We start from the raw sequence: 24934 nt of genomic DNA, 5'->3' as shown, positions 1-24934 counted from the left end.
ATAATTGAACACTACCTGGCATACCGATTTGTTTCATTTACAATTATATCCATACTTCATCCTCAAAAAATAGAGAGTAGAACTCAAAAGGTGAATTATCACCTAGTTTGGCCTGTACAGCATCAGATACACCCGGAGGCTGCCTTTAAATAACCTTCAACTTTGTGCCAGATCACAACATCGCCGTCTTTAGTTACCAACATCTCATCATCTTCTTCATCGCTATAATTTATTTTACGGTTTACTAAAGGTTTTTCCTTTTCTGTTAGGTCTATTTCCATTTGATTGTGGTTAGGTTGCTCCATCCATCACTTTTGTATTCAATGTCTGTGAAATGCACTGCTGGATCATCTGAATCACTTCAATTTTGAAATAAACTCGGTACACTATCACTACTGCTTTCATGGTCAGTTGGGCTCTGTCTTCAGAATTAATATTTCATAAAGGAATTATACAAACAACACACATACTTCAAACAAAGATCTGGGCAAAACAGCTGTTTTTGTAAACGATGCTGTGTTGCAAAACGCCAACCAATTATTGACCCATCACTGCCCTGTAGTCCCTCAGCCCCACGCCCCACACAACACAGTATGCTATGCAGTTTTAATGTGTAAGTGTGCACCAAAAAGACTCACAGCTCGACTACAACAGTATTTTTGTTTGAAGCAAATGATGCACACGGGGCTCATTGCAAAATGGTGTGGATCAAATATATACACATTGGATTAGGCGCATGGTAATCAAAAAGCGTGAGCTAGTCTAGTTTTTACTTGGGGCCGAAAATGTTAATGTAGAGCTAAAGCTAGTACTGTATGATATCACTAGAAAAAAATCATCAAAACCAGGATGAAACATTTTGAACATTTTGACAAACCGACGTAAGCACTCTGCGACATTATTTTTTTCTTACTTATTTACGCTGAAGGTTTAACATGAAACTAGTTATTTTTTTGGCTCGAATTAAAATGTGTCTTTGTCGCAAGCTTCAGCAGCAAACTTACAAAACGCTTTCGACAAAATGACTCGTAACACTTATTTCCGACGGTTCACTCCTCAACTGTGCGTCCAACATAAGGGAACTCCATCCACCTTCCTTTTGCCTGTGACTGCGCTGCACTCGTCGTTTTGTTTTCCTATGCCAGTGCTTTCAAATAAACAAAATCGATTTAAAGGGTTTAAAAATGTATAATTAAGTCTCCATACAGAATGTAGTGTACTTTTTAATAACGAGTTGTGTCTTTGTTTCATTTATGAAAAAGGCTAATGGATTGTGTTAACTTTAAAGAATGTCAAATATTAGTTCTCTTAGTTGTGCCACTATAAAAGCTTTGAAAATAGTAAGCAATATGGATGTTATATAATTATGGCAACATCATAATTTGTAATTTTTAAAGTATGCCTAATTGAACTGTAGATATAAAAGTTACATATATGAAATAGAGTTAATTTGTACTCATCTTTATAATAAATAAATTATAAGATTCAATTGTCTCATTGATAAAAAAATATCACGTATTTAATAATAAATATTTATTACTTCTAGATTATTTGCAAGCTGATGTAGAAGCACCATAAAAGTAAATTTTTTAATTGACAAAGTTGATTGATATGAAAGGACCACATTTTAGGACTTGCCTTCTCTGGAAAACTATGTAGTTGCGGCTCTGTTCTTCACTATTTCTGGCAATCAAAATCCAAATGATAGTGACCAAGACAAATGCTCTTCAAGTAAATATGATAGTATGTCCCTTCTAGGAGTTTCAAGAATCTAAAATCTGTGTTACAATGAACTAATGCAGGTGAGAAACTACTGTTTTAAAATTTCTGGACCACTTTACCTGATTTTAAGGGATAGTTACAACAAACACCAAAAAGATGGACAAGTGGTTTAGTAGCGCATTGCACAGTCTGTAACTGTAACATTACTAGACATAACTGAAATTTCTAAACATTAAAACTCTAAAAGACATACAACTAAAGCGAAAGAAATTCAAAGTAATGTTCTGTTCTAAAAAATGATATAGAATACAAATAAGAAAGTGAAGAGGGCTCAGTCAAAATTGGCTGGCTTGATAATTTCACAAAACTTACATTTTAGCATGATGGACACTATAATTCCTTTGCAAAAAAAATCCCCATTGCTCAAACACTATTTAAAAGACTATATTTAAAGAAACGAAGCCACAGGCTTTGTAAAACAGCACTCTGTGAAACTTTTTGTTTCAAGATTTTTTGATATTTTCAAGAGATTTTGTATTCAAAACTTAGACAAATGTGTACACTTCATATAGTAGTCCGGATACAAGAAGCACGCAAACTAACCTTTTTGTATGTATGAGGTTTTAGTCAGCACTCCAGACGAACTACTGTACGTCTTATCGATTCTGTCAACTTAAAAATATTCTCTTAGAAAACGTTATTGGCGTTAACTCAGATACTACCAATATGAATTTCTATACTATCATATTGAAGTAATTGTTGATGTAAAGTGTTCTTGTCACATGATACATTTAGCGTAATCTAAAACGTGTTAACAACTTCCTAGACTTATTGATTTATTAAGGAACCTTGAGCCTCATTTCAATCGGTGTTCGGGAAAGCGACACAAGTTCAGGAAATTCGAAGAATGTTTTCCACAGTAGTTCACAAAACTCTTTCTCCAGAATTAACTAGAGGACGTCTCTAAAGGCAATTTTATATATAAATCCCCAGCCCTTAAAGCATATTTACGTGTAATTATGTTTTAGGATCCACCTTACATTATATAGCAAATGATAGCAACAATGTAAACTAAGTTCATTATAATTTATTTGGAGTTTAAGTAAATTAGTATCTTTTGGAGATTTTAATACGTTTCAGAATGAACAACCTCTTTTTTACAAATTAATGAAAGAAGTTAAATAAAACTGTAGAAGAATATATGTGGTCGTTTTATGAGTACAAATTATGTTATAGCAATGAAAACTTTAGAAATTGATCAAACAGCAATTACAAATTATTATTAAATGAAGATATACCTGGAAATTAAAGAACATGAAACGTCAATGAGCCATAAAATAACCGTAAAGTGGACCAGATTATTACAGGCTGTCGCAATATTTACATTTAACTAATTAAATAAATGTTTGGCTTTGTAATATTTCATCGAACTTATTACAAATACTTAGTTTAGTTTGTTACGGTAGTTCAGAGGTTCCCATGTTCTAAACATGAAAGAGGTCTGTGTGGAAATCGCCTGTGCTATTAGACCGTGTAAATTGGGAAATGTAGGTTTGAGTAATTTTGAATTAGGTTGGGGGTAGTAAGACGCCGTACTGTTGGCGACGCTGATTGTTACTGATACTGATTACAAAGGTCCAAAAATGAATAACCTATGTGTTTGTTAAGCCAAACTTTAATGTTGTAAGTCAATGTTTTATGTTGTAACACATATTTAATTTGATTAATACAACGGAATATTTTAATGTCTGGAGTAATATTAAAAAGTGTGACTTGCTCACTATGTTTATTAAATACATTAACCAGTTCAACTCTTGGGTTCAGGTAAGGTTAAAAGCAAATCTATAGCATAGCATGTATTTTTACTTAGTGTAGTTTTGAATTATACCACATTCAGCTTTGCATTAATTTTATCTGTGTCAGATTATGACTATAAAAGCTATTATTTAGTTATTTGTGTAACTTGATACATGGAAAAATGTATCATCCTCCAGACAAACTGTTTGTGAAGTGGGATTTACAAACAATTAACTTGGATAATGTTTACTTTAGCTATGTTATTGAAAACGATCTAAATCACTTTTAAGAATTTCTTAAAGTATTATACTTATATTTCCAGAATGAATGTTTAGGTGTCCTCACACCATATATTGCACAAAAATTATTCGTGTTTTTATTTGTGTTATATCTCAATTAGTCCATTAATCTATGGAAACGGGAGAAATCAGTGTTTCTAGGTTGGGGAGAAAAAAAAAACTAAGGAGGGGACATCAGGGTTGTCAATATTCACATAGGAATTTGAGCTAGAAGATTAGGTCTATCAATTGCATAATTTAAGAGGTTTTTGGTACTTTTTTCTGTTTTTTTTTTTTATCATTGGCCGCAGTTTTTAACATAGTGAAGACTATTTATTGTTTTTCCTTTGGGAATCTTCACATTGCTTTTCCTGATTGGGTAGATTTATGATTGCATAGTCATTTACAGATATAATCACTGTGCATTTCCCGATTGGTTAGATTTATGATTGCATAGTCATTTACAGATATAATCGTTGTTACTGATGGAGAGATTCCATACGGGCCCTGGCCTGGCGATGCGCAGTGGTTTACTTGTCATTTGGAGGAGTGGGGGTAACGCTTCCCCAGTCTGTATCGCGGAGCTGTGTGGTGTGGACCTCGCGCTTGCTTGTATACATTAACGTTTAAAGTCAGAAATATTTTAATGATTACTATTGGAAGTATGTTACTGCCAATGTTAAATTTGCCTAACATATGTTTAAATAATCGTACGCAGATCCAGCTCACTGACAATAGTGACAGTGGCAAGCTTTGTGGCGCGGCGGCAGTCAGCCCCTCCCCTCTTATGACGGCTTCTCCCACTCCGTACCACACCACTCCCCTGTCGCGCTTCTCAGGGCCCGTATGGAATCTCTCGATCTGTACTCTCCTTTATGGTGCTAGTGAGTGATTTTTTTGTGTGTATATTCTATGTAAAAGTTTGGGTTGTAAGTGCACTTTAAAATATACTACTTATTGTGTCAGAATGGACAGAAAATATGTGTTGTTTTGTTTTACTTTGTAATGTAAATTTAAATTCTTTTTGTACTTCTACAGTAGTGGTTAGTGGCCATTGCTCTGCTACATAGAATAGTATGGTTAGTTGATTTGTAATATCTTTTTTTAAATGATCTACCTTTTGGAGTTTTTTTTTTCTGGTCGGTACATCTCAAGGGATGTTAATCATTCGGTGCTTCCGTGTGCTGATGGCTGGAGGCATTACTGTCAGTCCGTTTAATTACTAGTTTTCTTCACAAGATTACAAAATTATTTTTGGTCTTTCCAAAATTAAATTGTATTAAACATTTATTTTAAGCATTGTGAAAAACATGAAATATTGTGAAGTGGCTAAAGCAAACGTTTACTGTTATATTATGTATCTAAAGATAGCGTAATTATTTGCTGATATTAGCAATGACCAATATGAAGTTGACTCACAGCTGCAACAAGATCACATCATGCACAGAGCAAATATAGCAATGAAAGTTGCTCCGTGCGAGGAAAGTAAATTGCAAATTAATTCATGCTTTTAATGTTCTACGACTTTTGTATTTGTCATTTTTACCTCCTCTACTTTTATTACTTTACATATATTTGAAAGTGTTATGAATTTATGCCAACCATTAAGGTCTTCAAAACATCTTTTGTTGAAAGTAACATTCAAAAATAATAATGTATATTCAGTTTTATATTTAGCTGACAGCTACTCGTGAAAGAAATATACCTTTCTGTTTACTTTGCTACAAGGCTTATTTCTTTAGTAAGCCTCTCTCCCTTGAAAAAAGTTAAATTTATATTTTGGTTCTCCCATTGTCTGACATCATCTTTTCAATTCTCTTTATATTAGATTCATCCTTCAATATTTCAAAAAAAAAAGTCATTCATCATTTAAAAAAGTTTATCCTGTGTTTATAATTTTTATAGGGACAGCATTTTTATAGGATTATTTATTGTTAATATCTGTATTACTTTTTGTCTCATCTTTTGTAGCCCAGGGGCTGAGAGCAAATTTATAGTGTATAAACACACTATCTTGTTTTCTTGAAATCGATAGAACAGTTTCCCCCAAGAAAGAAATAGATAGTCAGCTATACTAGTTGTGGTATAGTGAGAGGGTAATGGGGGTTTAAAATATAAATTTATAACATTTTCTGAGATTATATTTTTATTAGCTTTAAAGCACACTTACAACCATCAGGCACATAAATAAAAATTAAATCAGCGTCACATAACCATACAGAACCTTAACCTCATTGTTTATACCAATATTTAGATTTGATAATACTTCAAGCTCATATGTTTTATGCCATCTAGCTGTTACAAATGAGCGGGAAGCAGCAGGTAAACAGTGTGTTATAATCTATCTCTTGCTCTTTGCTTACTCTTATGTTACAGTTGGTATAAATTGTTGCAACTCATGAGAGTCAAAGTTGAAACCTATTTAGGTATAACTTTAAAACATGTTGCCGGCTATCAGCAGTCACTCCTTGGAATCACCGGAGTGGATTCCAAGGAGTCACCACACCAGTGATCAGTGATACCAATGGGACCGAACAACAAACATGTAAAATACACCTGTGGGAATCAACGTGTCACAATTTCCGTTGTTTCTTTCAGTCTCTTTATTTTGTTGTTTGGCGGTGGTATATAACTATTGTTTGTGCATCTAGTGGTCAATTTTAAGTGTATGTTTTAAGACTATGGCTTTTAGGAAGTTTCTTTTCACTGGCATCATTGGTTTTTCAGATGTTGGCATTCCATGTATCAACTAATAATTTTAGAATACATTGGAATTGGATCTTCAAAATGTCTTATTCAAACTAAACTAAAAAGAAAAATATCTAGACAAAAATATTCAAGAAATATTTTAAAATTTCAAGTCGTAATATAAAACTTTATACTTTTTCTAATATGAAGATTCTTCAGAAAAATGAAAGTGAATTATACGCTGAATGAGTATAGCCTTATATGATATGTAACAATGATTATACAAATGTTTTTGTAAAATGCTAAGACTATAGACTTGGCAGTTTTAAGACATGCCTCTGGTCAAAGACATAGCAAATTTTGAATAGGCTGTTAGCAAATAGTCTGTCAGTGAAAGGGTTAAAAATAACAAAAACAATTGTATTTAAACACCAAAAAACTAAATATAAAACTGAGTAAGTTATTTCGGAGCACTATGTCCTCCGACATTTTAATATGAAAATTTGCGTATTTAACTAATGCCAGAAGTGTGTTTAATCAAGTCAATTATCTTATCTTCAGTCTAATACTTAATCTATAATTTAACTTTGATTGTCAGTTTTGAGGTGAATAACATCATCGGTTTTAGCATGACCTAATTCAATAGTGACATAATCAAAGAGATAAAGCTTCTACTTTTGTAGTAATTAGTAGTATTAATTTATTGTTTGTCATAGATTATTTTTATGGGAGTGATAAGATAAGGCCTACATATGTTGTACATGTAATTTGTACAATCATTTACAGCAAAAAATTCCATTTAACTATTTTTGTTTGAAAACAATTATCATTTTTTTAGGAAGAAATTTTATTATTTATTTTATGGCTTTATCTCATATTACAATATAAGTACAGTACAGCAAAATATATAGTGAAGTTAAATGTCATATTTAACTGAAACAACATAGATCTTACTGCAAATTATTTATTCAGGAATATATCTCTGGCAGTGTCAAGTACGGTTGTTATAGAGTTTTTAGATTCTTCATGTACTCACTAGACTGTGTGTTGCCTCAGTTTAAGTTTTGACAACTAATTAATATATCGAACTATCTAACTTTATATAAATTTCTTTAACGAAAAATCACTACAACAATTAATTTTAGTCGTCTTTAAGACTTCATCTCTTATATTCCTTTCATCTGTAACATTAAGTGTACTCTAATTTTAAGTGACAACTCATTAAATTTCAAACCTCATACATTGTGATAAATGTTCTTACACAAGGAGCAGGGTTTATTACCTCTTTGTGATTTGTGTAGTGGGTACATACAAATATTTTTATTCACCATTCTATGATAACTCAAACTGACCATCAACAATTTTTGGATTTGATTGTCAATGAAAATCTTAGATGGGACAAAGAACAAAGAAATTACATACAAAGAGTTGCCTCAGGAATTTATGCCATCTACAGATTATGAAACAATTGTTCAAGAGAAACTTTACGCACAAAATATTTTGCCTTCCTACATTCTGCTATCTCTTATTCAGACATTCTCTGCAACATCAACAAAAATTTGGGCAGAATATTAATTTTGCAAAAACAAGCTGTAAGAATTATACTGAATTTAGATTATTCTGCACCTATTATGTGCCATTTTAAGGAACAAAGAATAATTACTGTTAATACACTTTATATGTATGAAACAATTTTGGCAGTCAATTATTCATACCAGAATTTAAAACTTTTGGTGAACTTCCACAATTATCATACCCAAAACATGAAGAGTATTGCAATTGCCATCACAATTTTTAAAAAGAAACTTAGCTACCAGGGAAGCGGAACAAAACATTTCAAGATAAATTGAAAAAAATACCTATAGATCAACTGCTTGCAAAGAAACTGGCGCATAAGCAAATATCTGAGCAGGGGACTCCCCTCCAGTGGTGGGGAGTGGGACAAGCATCTCCTCACCTGTTTTATCAACTGTGTGGATTGTGTCTCGCTCACACCATTTTGTTTACACTGCATCTACAAACATTATACACTGCATCTACACTATTCTATAAGTATATTGTATTTTTGTGTGTAGGCCTATACAAACGTAACATATTAATTGAACAAAGTAACGTTACCATAGACGTACACAGGGAGCTTGTATTTTGGTGTGAGGTTAGCCGCTAAGTGGCAGTGGCCAAGTCAGGGGATAGAGCAAGCGTGCGAGTGCTGAGCAGTGGAGGGGATACTAGTTAATATAATAACTGAATCAAATTAAGGCTTAATATATTGAAAAATCTCTACAGAAATAGCTAAAGCAGATGCTTTTCTGTTCTTGGTGTGGTAAGTTTATAAGTAAAAATTTTGACACTTAAAATCTTTGCAAAAGAAAGAATCACTTTGGACTTCGTACTGTGAGATTATTTATATAGTCACAAATACAATATTAGATGGCAGGCCCGTATTCTCCCAGGGCTCGGGCCGAGCATCGCCACAGGTCTATTTGAAGGGACTGTGACGGCAGTAGTGGGGTCCGCCAATGGTCAATATGGTCATGGTCCTGGGTAAGAGTTGTGTGTGCAGTGACAAACCGTACTGGTAATATCACTTTTAAAAATATAATCATTACCACTCAAAGTTTTCCTATATCTGAATTTAATTATTTAATTTATGCTTATTTATATAGCTCCCTAAGGAGTCCCCTGAAGAAAATGAACTCCACCATGAAAGCAATTTGCATCCACTCATTTGGAGGACCTTCTGTGTTAAAAGTAGAAAATGATGTTCCTAGACCAATACCTTCAGAAGGGCAGGTGAGTTCTTCATAACCTTCCTTTTTAAGTTCTTTGCTATTAAGCTTTATTGGCAGAGTACAGGATATTGCAAGAGTTTTAGCTTAGAAGTTTTTGTAAGTTCTTGTGGTTTATTATTGGATTGGAAACAGTCTTGATGGGTTGAAATAATACAAACATATAAACACAGCAAGTACAAAGACATATTTACAATAATCCATGATAACAAGCTATAGGGACCAACACAAAATAAAGCAGCTATAACAATTCATTTTAGTTTTTTAACGCAATAAAAAACACATATATTGTTGTTTTTGAGTGGACATGAACTCTACCAGAAAAACTTTAAACTTTCTTATATGATTTAACAGATAAACATACTAACGCTATTGTTCAGAAAATTATTAATGAATATCACAAATAAGCATGCTAATGTAAGTAGGAGTTATTGCATGTAAGTACAAAATGTATAGGATATAACTTGAGTAAAAAATACTAGAAAAGGGATATTTTAATCTTTATACACAGCCAAGCACCGGATGAAGAAGTTACTAAATTCTCTCATGAGAAATCTTTTCAAACAAATTTAGAAATTGGTTATTAATTAATTTATAGTTTTGTAGTGCGTATAATTCTCTAATTTTGTTATATTTTAGAAACATCTAGTGTAAGAAATATAATCTTTTTACATTTTTGAAAATAATCGTACCATAGTAACAAATTTAGTCTTTCTTGTATTATTAGAGGTTTATACTATACATATCATTTTTCTTCTAGAGAACCTGGATACCAGTATGTATTTTCTGAAACTAAATAAGATGAAATAGAAATTTGCTATCCCATAATGGTTTTATACCATAATAATCTTTTCTACCATAATAGATCTGGCAATGATGAACATTCCATAAGGTCACCCTGTTAAGGGCTCTTTGCTAGTCTTAGTATATATATATAACTTGTTGAAGTAAATCCAGCCTGTTGTGCATATATGATCAGCTCATATATGGAATTGTCTTGATAGAAAATTTAGTGTGTTTCTTCAATGGCTACTTAGACGCACCACTGGTTCTTAAATCACTCTGAAATTTTGCCATAATAGAGGGGGCACAATAGATCTAGTGATTGGAATGAACTTACACGCAAGGTCATCATGTGATCATGCCAACACTTCCTTTGAAAACTTTTGAACTAATCCGAACTCATGTGACATAAATAAATGAAAATTAATTGGATCATGTAATAGACCACGTATACATGACTGCAAGTCTTTTTACAGCAGATAGTCAGCCATTATACTAATGGTTAGACCAATGATTTTTGTCTTTTACAGATACTTGTCAGAGTGCATGCTGCTGGTATCAATCCTGTAGATGCCCAAATGAGAGAACAGGCATTCTCCTTTGTGCCCAAACTTCCTCTTATCTTGGGCAAGGAAGTGGCGGGGGATGTAGTGGAAGTGGTTGATGGCAATGATAGTTCCTCAGATCATCATTACAAGGTAATGTGTATATCTAATGTATTCAATGTGTGTTGTTTGATGACTAAAAGCATACTATTTTAATAAATATAAAATATATTTATTCAAGCATTTACCGTAAGTAGCTGATTTGTGTAGTTCTTTGTATACAAGTTGAATCAATGGTATTTATAAATAATTTACATTTTCAACTCAGCTATCATGTTCAACCTTATGTTTTTTTTCAACACCCAAGGTGATATCTAACTCCTTTTTTGTTTCATCAGTATTGAATATTTTGACTTTTTTTCCATTCAAAGCAAAGTTAACATGTGTTATTTGCAAGCCAGGTGACCGAGTTATCTGCTGTTTGCCCTGCGACAGTGGCTATGCGGAGTACGTAGTTTGTAATATAGCAGACACTTTGAGGTTACCATCACATGTTTCCTACGCTGAAGGTGCTGCCATCTACGTGGCTTACTTCTCTGCCTACAGGGGTCTCATTACAAAGTAAGCATTGTAGTATTTAATATAATTTACAATTCAATCTTATTACTATATTCTCACAAGGAAAGTGAACTATTGTAATTAATTGCCCTTGTAGTAAATAAGCATGGGAGATAAAATAATGTGAACACCAAAAATAGATTGTGTTACTTTTGTTCCTTATCCCCACCAAAAAAAAAGTGTTTAGCAATTATAATTGAAATATCATGTTGGGGAGCTTTTATACCACAAATATGTTCTGTATTTCTCTATCCTCTACATGTACGAGGGTGTGCCAGATATAAACAGGACTGTTTATCTAAAATATTTCTAAATAGTCATCGACTTACAATCAGTTGATGTGCAGATAGCTTGTACTGTTAGGGAGGGGGGACTAACTGCAACTCTCTGGGATCCCTTTGCTATCAAAACAAATCATTGAACAGGAAGTGCATGACTCTGTGGAGCAGTAGATTATAATCAAGTTTTTTTTCTAAAGGAAGGGGTGTGACAACCAAAATTTTGTGGCGATTATGAGCACAGTTAGGAGGGAATACACTGTCATGAACCCATGTATTTGCTTGGCATTCATTTTATAGCAAAGATTTTCCTGAAGGGTGTGAAAAGATTGAGAACAAGAGTCATTATTATCTCCCAAGGTTGAGTGTAACCGACGTCCAACTTTTTTTTAAATCATTAAAGGACTCAATAGAAGTTACGGGTGGGTTTTACATCTGCTATTGGAGAATCACAAATTGTCTTTTGTAGGTTTTGCAGTGCCTCTTTGAATCGTACTGTTGCCTGTGATGAAATTTGGGTGCACCATTATGCACACGAGTTAAAAATGTGAGTATGGCATGGAGAAAAAGAGCGGTGAGAGCTGGTGAAGGCAGATGTCTGCAGAAAAGATAATGTCGTCAACAATTTATCTTTTTTATTGGCAAGGTCATAATGAGGTTAATTTTCTCCAAAATTACTGCACAATATTATTACCGCAAAATTATCAAAACAAAGGAAATAGGAGCAGCAATCAACCAGAAGTGTCATTCTTCTGCACAACACTAGGCGACTATGCAAAAATTGGTTGCATTAGGATGGGAATCACTGGAACATCCGCCCCATAGCCCAGACCTTGTGACTTTTTTTTATCTCTCATAGAAGCACTCACTTTTTTTTGGCCAGTGTTTCGAGGATAATGAAGCTGTGGAGGTTTGTGCTCCAGTGACCAAGAGAACGTATATGGAGTTTTACGTTGATGGGATAGAAAGCTCCCAATCCTGTGGAAAAATCTATTTTAAGGGCGAGAAAATGTTTTGAAAAGTAATACATAATTGTAAGTTTAGTCAAATAGAGTTTTAATTTTATTTTAACTTTTCTAGTTTATATTCCCTTGTATTTAGCATTCTAATCATGGTATTGACTGCACTCTTGAAATAAAATACAAATTCTCTCCATCTCTAAAAAAGAAAATGATTCACTTTTATCCAAAGGTTTGTTTGTAAAGCATTTCCTTTTATAAAAATAAAGAGAGAATTTATATTTTATTTTAAGGGCACAGCTATTTACCCTCATCCAATTGGTTTGTATTAGGATAGGTGAGATGAAAGGGTTTTCTTCTTATTCATTTTTCAGTTACTATGATCGTTTTAAATTGTTTATGTAGGAATTATTAGAATTAGGCTATAAAAAATTACTTGTATAGTAAAATTTTGAATATAAAGTGAAGAAAGATAAGTTTCACCTTTCTCGCAAAGAACAAATTTTATGTTTTTTACAGACTGAAAATCAGGAAAGATGAGATAGTACTTGTCCATGGAGCTAGTGGGGCAGTGGGTATGGCAGCAGTGCAGATTGCCAAGGCTGTAGGTATGACAGACACAAATAGTATTTTTAATATAGGTTGCTTTTTATTTGCATGTTCAATTATTGAAAGACTAAAACTGGTTTTGATATGTTATTTGGAGCATTCACTCTTACTTGAATGAGGAACCATTTTGTGAACAGTGTTTTTGTAAAGGGAGGAAGTAGATCCCTTAACATTTGATTCTCAAAACGAAAGTTGAAATTTATTTATTTAACATGTGAGAGATCACAACCACAACAGTTTGCCAAAAGTTTTGGTGTTTGGTATTATTTTTGTGAATAACAATATTTAGCAGTATGGGGCTCGTCTTATCTCATCTCATACATTTCTTCAAGTGGCAGTGACATCTGTAAGTTTTTGCTATCTCTCAAATGTTACCAATTTTAGGGTTTGTAATACTAAGTATATATATTTTAGGGTCTGTAATACTAATTATATATATAAAGAAAGAAAGACACAATACACAATATATTTACTTTGCAAACTATACGTTATTTATTAAATGTAATTTTTGTGTTTTCATTTGATAGATTTCATATGTTCAACTCCCATTATATTTTGTATTCAAAATTTCATACAAATTAAATCATACAAATCTTTTCATCACACTGCATAGTAATGGGCTACTTACCAATACAGCTGAGATCTGCAAAAGTTATTGTTTCCCTCATAGCTAAGTTCCTGATTTTTCCCTCGCAAACATTTCTCTATGTAAAAATCCCTTTCCTTGTATAAAACAATTAAGTGTAATATTCCTTTATTTGTTTTTACAGTTCTATATTGAAACAGCTGATTCTTTCACACCAAAATGAATTATACATAAGTGCTACATTTCTTTATGGAAGATAATTACTAGACTGAATTGTCAGATTATTTTTAAACAAATTTTGTGTATGTTCTTTTTTTTGTATGTTGAAGAAAAGTATTAATCAATACTCATCTCAAAAGTACTATTGTGTGGTTGATAGCATTATCCACACTCGTCTTCACCTTGCATGTAAATGTAATCTCGCCATTCACTTTCGACACTAATAATGAAATGTATTATTGTCTTCATCATGTATTTTTCCCAAATTCAAAATATACACTTTGAAATTAATGTTTTAGAGGTGTGTTTTGTACTATATTGTTTGGTATTATCATGATCTAAACATGTTATGTCTTATTTTCATTTTGTTTTTTTAAATGAGTATTAAGTACTAAAAATGGGTATGTCTTTCTAAATATTTATTACTTTAATTACTACTAACTTTATAACTTAATAGTTAAGTAACTTTAATTTTCAAAATATTTATATCTGTTAAATATTATCTCTTATATACAATGAACTTACACAAGATGTCTCCCTATGTTTATTGATTATTATTTTGCACAATTAATAAAATTACATTCCAAAATCTAGTAGTGTTTAAATTTACATGCTCAGCTCATATTATGGTTGTAGAAGTGGTACAAATTTGATCAAATAAAATAAGTATAATCTGTTCATAGTTTGTGTTGTTTATTTGAATTTATGTATTGTATTTTGAGTCACAAATGTTGATGACAGGTGCTGTTGTGGTGGGAACTGCAGGAACAGATGAAGGCAGACAAATGGTTAAAGATATTGGTGCTGATTATGTTGTAAATCATAGGTAGGCCTTATTTTTGTTTTTTATTAGTAATAAATAGGGAAAGTAGTTGGTATCCATAATCTATTTTTTAAATACTATGAGTTTAAAAGAAGATATATGATATCAAATTGATGTTTTGTTGTAAAAACTTTTCAGTGGAATGATTTTGAAATGTGTAGCACCAAATAAGATTGCAGTAGTTTCTTTGCACTAAATGTTTTTGTTTAATTTTATTCCTTTTTAACCAAAAGTGTGTTTTGTCACCAAAAGTGTAACATACTATAGCAGTTAAATGATCTATTGCAATGATTCAGACATGATCGACAGTGTGGAAGTTATTTATGGTGTGGTATTTCTTAACTTAAGTGCTGAAAATAATGTGTTCAATCTATATAATTTTTCTTGGAATATAAAATAACTAACAAAATTTTGAAAACATTTTGCTTTTTAATGTTATTTTAAGAAATAAAAAATTTTTGACAAAAACTACATTATTTTGCAAATTGCGTTCACAAATATAACAGTATAAAATAATAAAGTGGGTGACAAAAACTGGTTGGATGTTTGGTCTACACCTAATAATAATAACCTAAACAACAAAAGCTGTCTAAAATTTTTGCATTGATAGTCTGGTGTTGTCTTACTATCCTGATGCAAATATCATTGATCATATAATGAAACATCACTTAGAGAATAAAAGTGATAAAATATTTATTGTAATCGAAACTTTAAAAACCCAGTTTACTTTCCGGCATTCACAAATGAATCAATGAATAGTAGCACAATAAATAAATTTCAAAATAATGTCATGTCCCTATAACATATTTAGAGAAATTCTAATTATACATACATATATTTTTTTTCCACATGCACAGAATTAATATTTATTTTTCCTTAATATAGTATCAATCAGAAAAATATAGAATGTAGTAACATTTATAGCTTATATAAGATGTTTGTACTAACCGACCAAAAATATATTTACAGTATTATTCAACTTGGGTAGAATGGAAATCAAAATTTATGATTAAAATAGTTAAAATCAAAATAGTTTATAACAAGTAAAACTGAAGTGTAAACATTAAAAACCTGATTATGGTACTACATAATGTACCAAAACATTGTTAACCAATTGTGGAATTTTCTGTGAAGAAACATGTTTTGTTGTAGAAAAATTGTATGATACTAGCAGTTACCTGCGGTTTCGCCTACAATTCCATAGGCTTTGCACATGTGTGAGCACTTGTGGTTTGAGTGAATTATATTTCCGTCGTCAATTTTGAGTTTGCCTTTTTGCCTCGATGAAGAAAATCTGTCAAAAAGCGTATATTTATGGCCATTGTAATTAAATCTTGTCTTTGCACTTTTTGTTCCATAGTTGATTTTGACTGGTTTTCTGATCAAGATAATGTATGTACATACACAGGACAGATAAGCCTACTTCTATCAAAAGACAACTAAGATAGGTTTTATAACAGACTTTAAGTATATAATAAAAGTTAGATAGTAACTCTTTTATACCAACATTACAGTACTAACCAAGCACTGCATACTTAAAGTTTGCAAAAAAATATAATTAAAAATGTATGTTTTATTAACATTTTTCATTATTTCTCATATCTGGATATTTTCTTACTCTATGCTAAACAGTGGTTGCTGAAAAGGTTGATATAAGAAATGATGTTACTATAAAACTTACTCTATGCTTTCAAGACTATAAATTAACCCTTTCAGCTCGGATGGTTAGCAGTGCTGACCAAATATGGCTTCTCGTAGGTTCGTATTATTTTAGCGCGTACTGTCCACTCAGATCGGATGGGCAGCGGTGCTGTCCACTATGGCGCCTGCGTGCACATAGCAGCCATGTGATTGTTGCGTCCCCACCAGCTCGGATTTATTTTCGCCGCGTCATTGATACTGTGCCTTTTAAAAAGTTAAATGGATTTAAAGGTCCAAAGGTAAATAATAATGTAGTCGAAAAGTATTACATGGAAATGTTATATTTCTATAAACTAACATGAGTTACAATGAGTATTAATAATGTGACAGTAAATAATTATAACATGATACAAAATAAAATTTAACTGCTTATTATTGTTCCGAATACAAATTTTACTGCAGGCTAGTTGTCATCTTGTTGTTGAAATATCTGAGAAGAATGGTACTTTTCAAAACAAACACCGATGTGAAGACCGGGCTCATTTTCACAAGTTTTGCAATAAAACTTCACTCTTTTCCTGGTGACGGCTTGTGCTCTGCTGCTACGCACGACGCAATTCTTCACTTTTCTACCTTCAAGAGGATATGGTAGATGAAGTTTCCCATTTAGTCGGGAAATGTCTTGCAATTGGGATGGTCTTCCTTTTTTATTTTTGTTTTTATTTTACATCACCAACAAGCTCTAATAATAATACCAGTAAAACCAGGTATTAATACTGATATATTTACACTGATATCTACAAAACTTCATTTACACTAATATTTAATAAAATTGCACAATACTAAGAATAATAAACAATCCGTTCTAATAATGCGTGTAGATTAACTCACTAGTGACAATGTGGTTAAAAGCGCGCTAAAACGAAAGCCTAGAATGCAATATTGACCAGATGATCAATTTCCAAGCTTTGTAATGAAACAGCTTATTGATCTGAGTTTATAACTTGTGTGTGATTATTCAACGGACAGCACAGCTGACCATCCGATCTCTGAGGACGGTGACTCTAAAAATATATGCGTGCGCTAGAGGAAATGGCGGTGGCCAACACTGCTGCCCATCCGATCTCTGTGGACATTCTAACATTACCGCTCCGAGCGGAAAGGGTTAAACAAATTGAAATAACTGTGGTTAAATTAATGAAACATATGATTGTACTGTTATGAAACTATGTTTACATAGAACAGTTGATTACATTTAACAGGCTCTAGTAGTGAATTAAACCCTTTATCTGTAAAAAACCTTAAATTCGCAAAATAAAGGATTGACGTTTATTAATTTAGATAAAAACTATACTATCTATTAAGTTGGCAGAAACAATACATATCTCTAAAATTGTATTGAAATCTGTTCAGTAGTTTCTGAAATTAGCGTAAACAAACATCGTGACAGGAGGTTTGTGCATATAAAAAGTTTTAATGTGATTATTTGTAATAGGCTTTCACTTGAGATAACACAAACAATTCTGTAAAATTATTACGCTCACAAATTTGATTAAAGATATTGTAAAATTCATATTTTTAATCTACAAAGTATTTTAATTGTGATAGGATATGTGTCATATTCTTTACTTTATATCATAAAAACACAAATAATGAAAATGTGTAGAACAATTACTAAACAATAAATTTTTTCTCCAAACATTTAACAAATTAGCAAAACATTTTATTCGTATGACTGAAATAGCTGCAGCACTCAAAGGGTTAACATCAGATCTTACAGGAAATATGCAACATTGACTCAAAGGGATGAGGTTAGGAAAATAATTTGATGATTCAGAAACAAATATTTAGACTCAGAAATGTATTGCTGTTTAACAAAATGAATTGTGTAATGTTTAATCTTTATCACATTTCGAACTAGCATGTATTTCACTAAAAAATAACAACTCAGTAATATTTAGTTTGAATGAAGATACATCAGTTGATAATGAAAATACTCAAATAGTAGGCTGAACACAATACAACCTAGTGATTTATCGTATTTTGTTGTATATTTAATGTTATTGTTGCATTGATCCAGAGATAGTTCACATTTGACCCAGGCAATTGAAATGATACCAAACTGCAAAGGATTTGATGCAATATTGGAGAACAAAGCAACAAAAAATCTCGCTATGGACCTGAAGTCGTTAGCACCTAATGGAAGAATAGCTGTGAGTACTTTTTATAGAAATGTCTAGCTGATACATAGAAAATAACTATTTGGTGTCCATATTGTTATTGGTCGAAATTGAGCAATTTTGGTATGAATTTCATGGCAACACGTCTCATGCCCAAATCATTGGTAAAAATCGAATGGTATCAGCCAATCAATATGTTCAGGTCCTCGGAAACATCTCTTAAAGTAATTTGACGATTGGCCAATACTATTTTTTTCACTTCATCAATATTTTATTTTTGTCTGTTCTTGACGTGCTCGGGCTTCTCAGCCCTCTGAGAACATATTTGTACCACCAATAAACGTTTCTTTAGTCTGAGGTAGCTTCTCCATAAGCCACAGTCAAAATACGGAATGCGTCCGAGGTCTTAATTTCGTTTTTAACACAACATTGGATACAGAATCTTTACATTTGTTCGTATATGCACATATTGAAGAAGAGCCATGACACATGCAAGCAAATCACCTGTCAAGAATTAACTGAACATTCAGAATGGCCAAACTTGTTGGCATACATTAGATATGTGTAGATATAACACCACGTAAAGATTATTAAAAAAAACAAATATACGTAACCTGCGGAAATTAAAAAGTTGTAATATTTTTTCAAAAGACTTTGTACAATTTGCATTTTGATTCCAACAAGCCATTAATCATTAATAAAAGTATCCACTATAAAAGAGCAGGAATTTGAATTTATGGAGATAAAGATTAAACTATACTGGTTCTCATTCATTTTCAGATTGTAGGAGCCAAAGAATCTGTAACAATAGATCCTCGCTTTCTGATCAGAACTGAAGGATATATCACTGGAGTGAAAATGTCCGACATTTCAAGGGTAAGTCATTAGAGAGGGAAAGCTCTATCAAAATGTGGATCATATTTTTCTTTACTACAGATGACATAATAGATTGGTGAAATATTCTCGTACACCTTCTAGTCTCTTATGTAGGAATACAGAGAAGATGAAAACAGGTGACTTAAGAGATTGGTGAAGTGTTCTCTTGTATCCTCTAGTCTCTTACGGAGGAATATAAAATGAAAGGTCTACAAGAAAAATTCCATTGATCCAGCTGTCTGTAATTATTATTGGTAGGAAAAACGATTCCTCAAGAAATGGGTAGGTGTACCAAAGTCACAAATACTAAGAGAAAACACAACATATGACTTTAAATATGTTAAAATATGGGAAGAATGCATGTATTGTAATTTTTAATCCTAAAAAACTATGGTTAAGGGTATTTAAATATGCGTCTGATTTATTGTTTATACCAACTTAAAGCAGCGAAGGCAGTGGATGTTTACTTTAAAAGATTGTATAAAGTATTTAAAAGGAGGCCTTATGACACAAACTTTGCTCAATTTTATAAAAATTTTTGTAATAATTTAAAGGAAGAAATAAATATGGTAAAAAATACGTATTATTCTAATAAATTCCTAAGTTGTCAAGGTGACTCAGCTCAACAATGGAAGATAGTTAATGATCTAACTGGAGTATGTAAAGATAAGAATGTTGACCGAGTTGAGTTAGATAACGGAGTTTTGATAACTGATCCGATCATCGTTGCGGAGCAAATAAACAAATATCTTACTACCATACAATCAGTTCAGGAATGCAGGTTTAATGAGGAGGGTCTGTTTCTTAACAATAGGTTGACGTCTTTTTTCGTTTCACCAACTTCAGTGACGGAAATAAAGGAAATTATCAATAGTTTGAAAAATAAAAAGTCTTCTGGTTTTGATAATATTAATACTTCACTCGTTAAACACATCTCTGAGATAATATCTCCCATTTTAGCACATATCGTAAATTTAAGTTTTTGTACTGGTGTATTTCCAGATAAGTTAAAAGTAAGTACAGTGATTCCTATTTTCAAAAAAGTGTCATCTTTAAAATTAGATAATCTGCGTCCAATTAGTCTGTTATCTGTATTTTCAAAGATTTTTGAGAAGTTAATGAAAATAAGACTTATTAAATATCTCAATAACATAAATTTTTTCAGTACTAATCAGTACGGTTTCAGGAAAGGTAGATCCACTGAAGATGCGCTCGTGTGTTTAACTGACTTGATATATGATAGCATGAACGAAGGAAATAAATCTACTGTTTTATTTATCGATTTTAAAAAAGCGTTTGACCTAGTAAACCACGAGACTTTGCTTCGCAAGTTGGAGGCCGCAGGTGTGAGAGGGATTGCGCTTAAATGGTTTCGTAGTTTTCTTTTTGGTCGTGAGCAGCGTGTTCGTGTGGGTGAATGTCTCAGCTCAGCGTTACCGGTTAAGCTAGGTGTTCCTCAGGGTTCTGTCATATCAGCGACTCTTTTTTTGGTTTTTATTAACGATTTGCTGGAGTTAAACCTCAATGGAAAACCAAATGCTTTTGCTGATGACATTGCACTTTTTTACTGCCATAGAAATATTGAAACACTTTCTGAAATTCTAAATGACGATCTGCATAAATTAAGAAATTGGTGTGAATTAAATTCAATGCAAATAAATGTTAGCAAGACAAAATATGTAAATTTTGATTTTAAAGGTTTCAATTTTTTTTCTAATTTAAAGTATCATATCAATCGTTCTTGTGAGATTAACTGTAATTGTGAGACCATTAATAAGGAGAAGGAATTCAAATATCTTGGGATAGTTTTAGATGAAAAACTTAACTGGGAAAAACATATAAATTCTTTACATAAAACACTTAAATCTTCGGTAAGAAAATTTTACTTTCTAAGAAATTTCTGCTCTACACATTTATTAAGAACGTTGTATTTTGCCTTAGTTGACTCCAGACTACAATATGGGGTGGTTTGTTGGGGTGGTGCATATAAATATCTAATTCAAAAATTGCGTGTCGTTCAAAATCACTTTTTACGAATTATATTAAGAAAAAAAATCCGTGACAGTTCTTTTCCTTTGTTTATAGAGTTAAACATTTTGCCCATTCAGCATACTTATATCTATAAAGTTCTTAGATTATTTTACCAGAGAAGCGGCAATACTGGAACTACTGATCTTTTATACTTAACGCGTAATATAAATCGTAGAATATTTAGAACTCCAAAAGTATATAAATCGTCGTTTAAATGTTCATTTCGTCATAGTGGCCCTACGTTTTTTAATAAGCTACCCTTGTCAATAAAAGAATCGGTAGGACTAAGAACTTTTAGCTTTAAGGTAAAAATATGGTTGTTTTCTTTGAGTAATTTGTAATTATTTTTAATTATTGTAATTTAGAACAATAAAATTTAAAACTTTATTATTGCTAAAATAGTTTTGATATTTTTTTTAAATTATTAATTGTATCGCTTTATTAAATATAACAGTGTAATGGTGGCTGTATAATTTAATGTATTTGTAGTGTGATACAAAGAACAGACGTCACAGTGAGCGGCTCTGTGTCATTCAATTGAAAATCTGGACTCTAGCTTTTTTGTTGTTATTCTTTTTTGGCAATCTGGCCGCAATACTTGTAAACGTGGCCAGTTCTTATTCCGTAGAAAGAGTTTTTGTTCTTTTTTATATGTAAAAAAAATGCTGGAATGCTGCTGTTCCAAATCACATATTTTTCCAATGCCATCTTGATTACATTAGCTGACTCAGGGTCAAACCATATTGCTTGAAGATTTCCTGGTTACCTAGAGAATCAGTCAAATTCAACACTAAAATTTTCACTTCATTCTAACTTAAAAAGCAGCCAAAAAACTAGAGATTTAAAATTGTATCATTTTTTTTATTAATTGACAAAGTGCTAAAAAAAGTCTAAATTGTATGAGCTGCATAATATACATTGTGCTAAATATACTGGTCCTTGTGAATCATAGCCTAATGCTGCGTGCCATAATATCATTTTAAAAGCTTTAACTACTAAGCTTGGTAACAGAAGATGTAGTATATGTAAAGAGGGTCAGAAAACTCTGCAGCAAGTCAATCTTAACATGAACAACAGCTGCAACATTGAATAACTCCAAGCAATCTTAATAGAGAGTAATCTGCTTCAGTACTTAAACAATGGTGACCAAAATAAACAATAACTGTTAAAATACAATACTAGAAAATAAATCACTGAAGAAATCATTTGAATCAGATATGAAATAGATACAAACTATGTTTGTAACAAAAATTTTTTTTTCCCATTTGTTGAGGAAACAAATTTAGAAAAAATAGAAAATTGTAAATTAAATACTGTACTAATAAAATTACTACAAAATCATTTATCTGAAACCCTAAGTTGCTTAAATAAAATATGATATAACTATAAATCTTAACATTTTAAGCAAAATAATAATAAACTATGGGTAAAAAATAACATGGTGTAAAGATCTGTGGATAAGCTGGAAAGAAACAAAATTAAGTATTTACAGATTACAACTTGATAACTAATGCAAATACTGAGATGCAAATTACTTTTATTGCCACATTATGTAAATACTTTGCTTATACCTGAATCTGCACATTTTATAGAAAAAATTGTCATTTGATTGACAGGTTCCAATTCTCACTGTGTTGTCTTTATGCATTCTAGAAGTAATAATTTATAAACATGAGAAATATTATAGGAGGGACCTTTTTACACCCAATACATGCCAGGTGGCTGATTTGACTCTACCAGGACACTGATCAGTATAGTATGAAGAGAAGCCTTCCTGTATGGTAGTAAAGCTGACATGAAGACATGTCGTTACAAGAAGCCTTTAATGATGGTTATTTCAATAGGCTTTCAAGAATTACGAACATGAATTCTTAATAATTACTCAAAAATTTGACTTGTAGTGTTTTATTTGTGACACATTTGCCATCAAATTAAAACATACCTGTATTGACTGTTTAGTCTGGATTATCTGAATTACATAACTTAGATCTGACACTGCATATTTCTATTATCTCTCTTACTTGGGGGTCTACTTTTCATATCATGGCAATTTAACTGGTGTGTAATATTATATTCTGAGTTAGCAGGATGAGTAAAATACCATTTTAGTTACATATTATTACATTTTGTGTAACAACTAGAATATTCTTTTAAACTTAAAAGTTAGTTGAAAAGTATCATAATGGGGAGTTTGTAATTTGCAGACCCAGTGGAAGGAGTACACAGAAGCAATCACCTCAGGGATGATTGATGGCTGGGTGAAACCTGTGATAGCCAGAGAGTACTCCATGGAGGAGATACAACTGGCACACGAACATCTCATGCAGAAACATGGACACCACGGAAAACTTATTCTTAAGATCTTATGACCAAAGTAGTGGTATTGTTAGTAAAAATAATTATTTGTAAATAAAAAGTTATTGCCAAACACTTATTTAGTTTGAAATACAAATTCTTTATCCATAAACTGTGCTGAGTTCCACATCCAGGAGCGCTTTCACCAAGAGGTATCATTGTTAGAATGTATGCATCACCAAGCTAGTCAAGAATTTTGTTCATATTGTAGTACTGTAGTTCTAGTTTGTAGTAAAAAAAACCAGTATTATCCTGGAAACTTTCCGCTTACTATGTTATACCTATTATGTCATTTCTGTTGCAAAATTGCATGTTGATATTTGTTAAATCCTTTTTTAATATTTAAAAATATATTTAATTGTGAATTTCTATACCTAATTGCTTTACTGTAAAATCAAACGGCAGATCTAAGATCTCCTTGATAGATCGGACTTCTAAAACAAAGTGTTCTCTTTGATTTTCATTGGTTAGTTACCTTGCAAAATTTAACTTTTCCGAGGTCATAATCGGTGGTAATTTTATAAAACAGCATAAAGAATTTTTCATAAAATTGAGTTAGCAGTGAATTTTACATTGTTATCATTATTATATAATCGTAGACAAACAGGAGTTGTTTTAGTTTCTTACTAAAACTGAATTCTTTTAATTGATACTTTTCATGTATAACAAGGTAGGAGTACGCCAAACCTTGTGTCATGTAATAGACTTCACTGAGGTTGTTTGTAAAATTTAAATATCTATTTGTAGATATACAGACAATCGCACAGAGAATACATTTTTGCATCCAGCTGCAGACAAAAGAGAATTTGTGTCAGCCTCTTAAATGATAGGTTTCAATGCAGTGGCGTAACTAGTTTGATTGCGCTCCAATGCAAGTCTTCCTGGATACTGCTTCGCTACATACGGCATTGTACAATCTCTATCCAATTAGAGAAAGATATATGATATACTAGGTTATTTAGGTTATCATCCTGTCAAAAATGACGGTATTTCTAATTTTTTAATGTTTTATAATCAATGGATTATTAAAACTTACGATGTTATGACTTTTTACTGTTTGTATTTCTTGGTCATATTAGTTTCAAACTTAGTAAAATTTAAATCAATCATTCAATCACCTGGTAATTGGTAAACGTAAACACTAATGTTAAATTTGG

General features: G+C 31.9%; 1 protein-coding gene across 1 annotated transcript; it reads left to right on the top strand.

Moving 5' to 3' along the window:
- Nucleotides 1-3332: 3332 nt before the first annotated feature.
- On the top strand, nucleotides 3333-23856 carry LOC124358182 (quinone oxidoreductase-like). The gene is made up of 9 exons (XM_046810477.1): nucleotides 3333-3546; nucleotides 9152-9278; nucleotides 10588-10755; nucleotides 11060-11223; nucleotides 12977-13065; nucleotides 14613-14697; nucleotides 18416-18548; nucleotides 19296-19391; nucleotides 23627-23856. Exons 1-9 carry the CDS (start codon nucleotides 3467-3469, stop codon nucleotides 23789-23791), a joined length of 1107 nt encoding a protein of 368 aa, XP_046666433.1. The 5' UTR covers nucleotides 3333-3466; the 3' UTR covers nucleotides 23792-23856.
- Nucleotides 23857-24934: the final 1078 nt, after the last annotated feature.

This window comes from Homalodisca vitripennis, chromosome 1, assembly GCF_021130785.1.
Source record: "Homalodisca vitripennis isolate AUS2020 chromosome 1, UT_GWSS_2.1, whole genome shotgun sequence".
Taxonomy (NCBI): domain Eukaryota; kingdom Metazoa; phylum Arthropoda; class Insecta; order Hemiptera; family Cicadellidae; genus Homalodisca; species Homalodisca vitripennis.
This window is presented reverse-complemented; position numbering and strand designations above follow the sequence as displayed.

Coding starts and splice junctions, on each gene's coding strand:
- LOC124358182 (XM_046810477.1), top strand. CDS start 3,467: ATGTCTGGAGTAATATTAAAAAGTGTGACTTGCTCACTATGTTTATTA. Junction 10,756..11,059: donor CCTCAGATCATCATTACAAG/GTAATGTGTATA, acceptor GTTATTTGCAAG/CCAGGTGACCGAGTTATCTG. Junction 14,698..18,415: donor GATTATGTTGTAAATCATAG/GTAGGCCTTATT, acceptor GCATTGATCCAG/AGATAGTTCACATTTGACCC.